A 6,000-nucleotide genomic window follows, 5' to 3' on the forward strand; every position below is an offset into this window, starting at 1 on the left:
CCTGGGGAGACACTGCCCAGCCAGAGAGCTTTAACATTATCAACCTTTACCTGGGGAGACACTGCCCAGCCAGAGAGCTTTAACATTATCAACCTGTACCTGGGGAGACACTGCCCAGCCAGAGAGCTTTAACATTATCAACCTTTACCTGGGGAGACACTGCCCAGCCAGAGAGCTTTAACATTATCAACCTGTACCTGGGGAGACACTGCCCAGTCAGTTTAAAAATCGAACAGCAAAATGATCTGGTAATGCTAGTGAAGTGGCACTCGGCTGTGTGGCAATGTGTTGTATTGTGCAATGCATGATCAGAATACATGATGAGAAGGTGACAGACCATAGAGAGCATCATCTTAAAGAAATCTCTCCTTTTCTTTTTCATTTCTAAAGAATTGTAGACTGAGACCCTCTGGAACTCTGCACGCCTGTGCAGTCTGATGTCATCAAGTCTGTAAAATCCATACAATGTAATGACTGAGCTTAGGGGCTTTTGTTTCAGTTGCTTATACACATGCATCTACTTGCATACTGCCACCGATAAAACAACAGCATGCTTGTCCTCTTCTTATCCAAGATGATTCTGTTTTGCAAAACTGTCAGTATGGGTTAACACCTGGATCTGCCTGCCAGGCTCAGAAACAGGTTTCAAAACATTGTCGACAGTTTTGACAGTGTTGCATAGAGTAGGTATTGATCTAAAGAGACATACACACACACACACACACACACATACGTACAGACAGACAGACAGACAGACAGACATATATACACATACAGAGAAACAAAATAGAAATGTTCACCCTGCAGAACTGCTCCCTTTTCAAGGTGTCCCCTCCACTATCCTTTCAGCACCCCAGCCCTGCTTGCCGGAGATCCAGCTCAGGCGCTGCCTCTGACGCCTCCGAGTCCGTGAAGGCTCAGAGAGAGTGCCGGCTGCGGCCCCACTTCAGCGACCCCATGCCTGCCGACGCTGCCAAGAGGAAGCAGCTGGAGATGAAGATCGCCGCAGCAGCCCGGCTTCACAGCCAGCGACGGCAACAGGAGAGAGAGGCCGGTACGAGCTGAAAGCACAGCGCAACACATTGGGACAGACAAAGGCAGAGCGTGAAATAGTCTGGGGCCTCTCTATGCAGTGTGTGGTAGCTTACATGATGTGGACGAACAGACATCAGACTCACTGTAGTGACTTGAGCCGGATTCTTTTCTAGACCAATGCCACTCTGCATTCTATATGCTATTCTTCATTCTATATGCCACTCTGCATTCTATATGCTATTCTTCATTCTATATGCCACTCTGCATTCTATATGCTATTCTTCATTCTATATGCCACTCTGCATTCTATATGCTATTCTTCATTCTATATGCCACTTTGCATTCTATATGCTATTCTTCATTCTATATGCCACTCTGCATTCTATATGCTATTCTTCATTCTATATGCCACTTTGCATTCTATATGCTATTCTTCATTCTATATGCCACTCTGCATTCTATATATTCTTCATTCTATATGCCACTCTGCATTCTATATGCTATTCTTCATTCTATATGCCACTTTGCATTCTATATGCCACTCTGCATTCTATATGCTATTCTTCATTCTATATGCCACTCTGCATTCTATATGCCACTCTGCATTCTATATGCTATTATTCATTCTATATGTTACTCTTCATTCTATAGGCCACTCTTCATTCTATAGGCCACTCTTCATTCTATATACCACTCTACATTCTATATGCCACTCTTCATTCTATCTTCAGTTAACATGCAGCAATTGTTTTAATATTTTTAGAGGCTGTGGTCTCACTATACAGCACTGTAGATGCGGCTTGTCTGTATTGCTTTAACCATTGCCTGCTTGCAAAAGTAGAAACCCTTTTAATTTAAGCCCAGAAAAAACTATTCAAAAATTGAACTTGCTTTCTCCCCAGGTCTGGTTGTTGCCAAAGCGAACAGCGTTCACAACTGCGGGTCAGAGCCCAGAACAGGGCAGGACGGGGGCAGCACAAACACCCCCCACCGAGCCAAGCAGCGTTGGAGCAGCCTGAGCAGCGACAGCGGGGTCGTGGGGCTGACCAATGACAAGGAGGAGGAGGAAGAGGAGGAGCTGCGGAGCGAGGTGGAGCGAGCGGACAGCGGCATCGGAACAGCCATGGCACAGAACTGGAGGAAGAGGCAGACAGATATCAAAGCCTGGGAGTCTCACAGACCGTGCTCGGACTGCGGGGAGCGGGACTCGGTGTCAGAGCCCGGGGCGGGCAGGAGGGACAGTCTGTGTGATAAATGTGCGAAGCTGAGGATCGAACGTAAGGAGGCCATCCTGGAGTTCATGAGCACGGAGTGCAGCTACGGGGAGGATCTGAGGATCATCAGGGAGGAGTTTTACATCCCCATGCAGACGGCTGGACTCCTGACCTCCGAGCAGCTGTCTGTGGTGTTCAGCAATGTCCAGGAACTCCTAGAAGTGAATGAGAAGTTCACAGAGCTTCTGCAAGCTGGTATCGATCAGGTGAGCTGGCAACACCATACTTTGGATTTTATACTGTCAACAAACCAAAGACAATTGCATTCATGAATTTACAATCAGTGTTACACTCTAACAATACACAGAATACAAGCCAAGACAAAGAATCGTATTTTCTGCTGTATAAAACAAATCTCAGATGGTGGTGTGATCCACAGGGTGGTCCAGTTACATTATTTGTCTCACTTTGTTTTTCTCTGGAGTGCTGTGACTTCAGTGCTTACAGTGTGTCTGTCAATGTTTGTTTGTTTTTTTGCAGGGAGATGAAGATCTTCTGAGTGTGTGCATTGGCGAGATATTTTTAGAGTTTGTCAACATGCTTCCAGCATTTCAGACCTACTGTCTCCAGCAATCCACTTCAATCAACATGCTGAACACCTTGGAGAAAGAGAAAGAGCTGCTGAGGTGTGGAGAACTAAACCACATTGTGAGGGTGTAACAAAGTCAGGCTTCAATCACAGTGCCTGTACAGAATAGACTGGGCTTAGTAGTAAAATGCTTTGCCTATCCATCTTTACTGCTGTATTTCTGATCAGAATACTGTGTTTTTTTATTCCTACAATATCATTTTCTGCATAGTCCTTTTTTTCGATTAAATATTATTTCATGTGTAGTTGATATTTCATGAATGGTTTTCATAACTGTTGCTAATTTCATGTACGTTACATACTGTAGGGCTTTACTAGCAAAGCACAGCTTTGTTTGTGTGTAAACAGATCTAATGGAGTAATTGTGTGCAGGATCACTATCGAACCCGACGCTACGCTATTAATGTCCTTCTTTTGTTTGTTTTTTGTTGTTGTTACAGGATCTTTCTCGACGTCTCCCAAAATGATAACAGCGCTCTGCGGCGCATGAACCTGCGGTCCTTCCTGATGGCGCCGCTGCAGAGAGTCACCAAGTACCCCTTACTGCTGAGCCGGATCAGCAAAGCCACCACAGAGAAGCACCCGGACCACAGCAGCCTGCAAGAGGCCAAGAGCCGCGTGGAGTCCCACCTGGAGCACATCAACATGAAGAGCAAGCAGGAGGGCGGCTCCTGGTCCCTGCGCTCCTTCCGCCGGGACAGCCGCAAGAACAGGAATGTGATCAACATCGAGATGAGGGAGCTTTCCTTGAAGAGCACGGGCTGGCCGCGAGAGAGCACGCGCTTCGTCATGGAAGGCCAGATGCAGCTGTCCCAGCCCGCAGACGGGCAGTGGGTCAGGAAGGGCAGCAAGGCCCTGAAGTTCCAGAGCGTGCATGTGCTGCTGATGATTCACATGAACCTCGACGGGGGGGTATCTTTGGACAGCTCGGCCCAGCGGGAGCCTGTGAGGGAGGCCGTCCTGGTGCTCATCAAGGACAAGAGCAGCGGGAAGTTGGCAGTGCTCAGAGAACCCGTCCGTCTCAGCAACTGCGTGGTGTCCGCAGACCCAGACTGTGACGACACCTTTGAGCTGCTCGACATCCAGCGTGAGGCCTTCGTGCTCCGAGCGGCCGAGAGGTCCCGGACGCTGCAGTGGTTCCGCCAAGTCAAGAGGTACTCCCGCGAGCTGGGTCTCTGGAAGAAGAGGCGCAACGCCCTGCCGAACATCATGATCAGCACTGTGCAGACCCGCTCCTAACATCACACTGTGCAGACCCACTCCTAACATCATGATTGGACCTGCTCCTAACATCACACTGTGCAGACCAGCTCCTAACATCATGATCAGCACTGTGCAGACTGGCTCCTAACATCATGATCAGCTCTGTGCAGACTGGCTCCTAACATCATGATCAGCTCTGTGCAGACTGGCTCCTAACATCATGATCAGCAGTGTGCAGACAGGCTCCTAACATCATGATCAGACCGGCTCCTAAAATTATGATCAGACCGGCTCCTAACATCACACTGTGCAGACTGGCTCCTAACACCATGATCAGACCCACTCCTAACATCACACTGTGAAGACCAGCTCCTAACATCACACTGTGCAGACCAGCTCCTAACATCACACTGTGCAGACCCGCTCCTAACATCACACTGTGCAGACCAGCTCCTAACACCATGATTAGACCCGCTCCTAACACCATGATTGGACCTGCTCCTAACATCACACTGTGCAGACCAGCTCCTAACATCATGATCAGCACTGTGCAGACCAGCTCCTAACATCATGATCACACTGTGCAGACTGGCTCCTAACATCATGATCAGCTCTGTGCAGACCAGCTCCTAACATCACACTGTGCAGACCAGCTCCTAACATCACACTGTGCAGACCCGCTCCTAACATCATGATTAGACCCGCTCCTAACACCATGATCAGACCCGCTCCTAACATCACACTGTGCAGACCAGCTCCTAACACTAACATGATCAGACCCGCTTCTAACACCCGCTTCACACTGTGCAGACCAGCTCCTAACATCACACTGTGCAGACCAGCTCCTAACATCACACTGTGCAGACCAGCTCCTAACATCACACTGTGCAGACCAGCTCCTAACATCACACTGTGCAGACCCGCTCCTAACACACATGTGCAGACCAGCTCCTAACATCACACTGTGCAGACCCGCTCCTAACACCATGAGTAGACCCGCTCCTAACACCATGATCAGACCAGCTCCTAACATCACACTGTGCAGACCAGCTCCTAACATCACACTGTGCAGACCAGCTCCTAACATCACACTGTGCAGACCAGCTCCTAACACACACTGTGCAGACCCGCTCCTAACATCACACTGTGCAGACCCGCTCCTAACATCACACTGTGCAGACCCGCTCCTAACATCACACTGTGCAGACCAGCTCCTAACATCACACTGTGCAGACCAGCTCCTAACATCACACTGTGCAGACCAGCTCCTAACATCACACTGTGCAGACCAGCTCCTAACACACACTGTGCAGACCCGCTCCTAACATCACACTGTGCAGACCAGCTCCTAACATCACACTGTGCAGACCAGCTCCTAACATCACACTGTGCAGACCAGCTCCTCCTAACCGCTCCTAACACACTGTGCAGACCCGCTCCTAACATCACACTGTGCAGACCCGCTCCTAACACCATGATGCAGACCCGCTCCTAACACACACTGTGCAGACCAGCTCCTAACACCACACTGTGCAGACCAGCTCCTAAACACACACTGTGCAGACCAGCTCCTAACATCACACTGTGCAGACCCGCTCCTAACATCACACTGTGCAGACCAGCTCCTAACATCACACTGTGCAGACCAGCTCCTAACACCATGATCAGACCCGCTCCTAACATCACACTGTGCAGACCAGCTCCTAACATCACACTGTGCAGACCAGCTCCTAACATCACACTGTGCAGACCCGCTCCTAACACCATGATCAGACCCGCTCCTAACATCACACTGTGCAGACCAGCTCCTAACATCACACTGTGCAGACCAGCTCCTAACATCACACTGTGCAGACCCGCTCCTAACATCACACTGTGCAGACCAGCTCCTAACATCAC

General features: G+C 49.3%; 1 protein-coding gene across 4 annotated transcripts in view; it reads left to right on the forward strand.

Moving 5' to 3' along the window:
• Positions 1-4,520, forward strand: part of LOC121322918 — a 54,498-nt gene extending 49,978 nt beyond the window's left edge. For 3 of the 4 annotated variants that reach the window (XM_041263520.1, XM_041263523.1, XM_041263524.1), the window contains 4 exons: positions 850-1,054; positions 1,938-2,515; positions 2,790-2,935; positions 3,339-4,520. In XM_041263520.1, coding sequence (XP_041119454.1) covers positions 850-1,054; positions 1,938-2,515; positions 2,790-2,935; positions 3,339-4,137 — 1,728 coding nt within the window. In that variant the 3' untranslated portion in view covers positions 4,138-4,520. The remainder of the gene's footprint in view (positions 1-849; positions 1,055-1,937; positions 2,516-2,789; positions 2,936-3,338) is intronic. The other variant, XM_041263522.1, reaches the window with a different exon arrangement.
• Positions 4,521-6,000: the final 1,480 nt, after the last annotated feature.

Source organism: Polyodon spathula, chromosome 11, assembly GCF_017654505.1.
Source record: "Polyodon spathula isolate WHYD16114869_AA chromosome 11, ASM1765450v1, whole genome shotgun sequence".
NCBI classification, from domain to species: Eukaryota; Metazoa; Chordata; class Actinopteri; order Acipenseriformes; family Polyodontidae; genus Polyodon; species Polyodon spathula.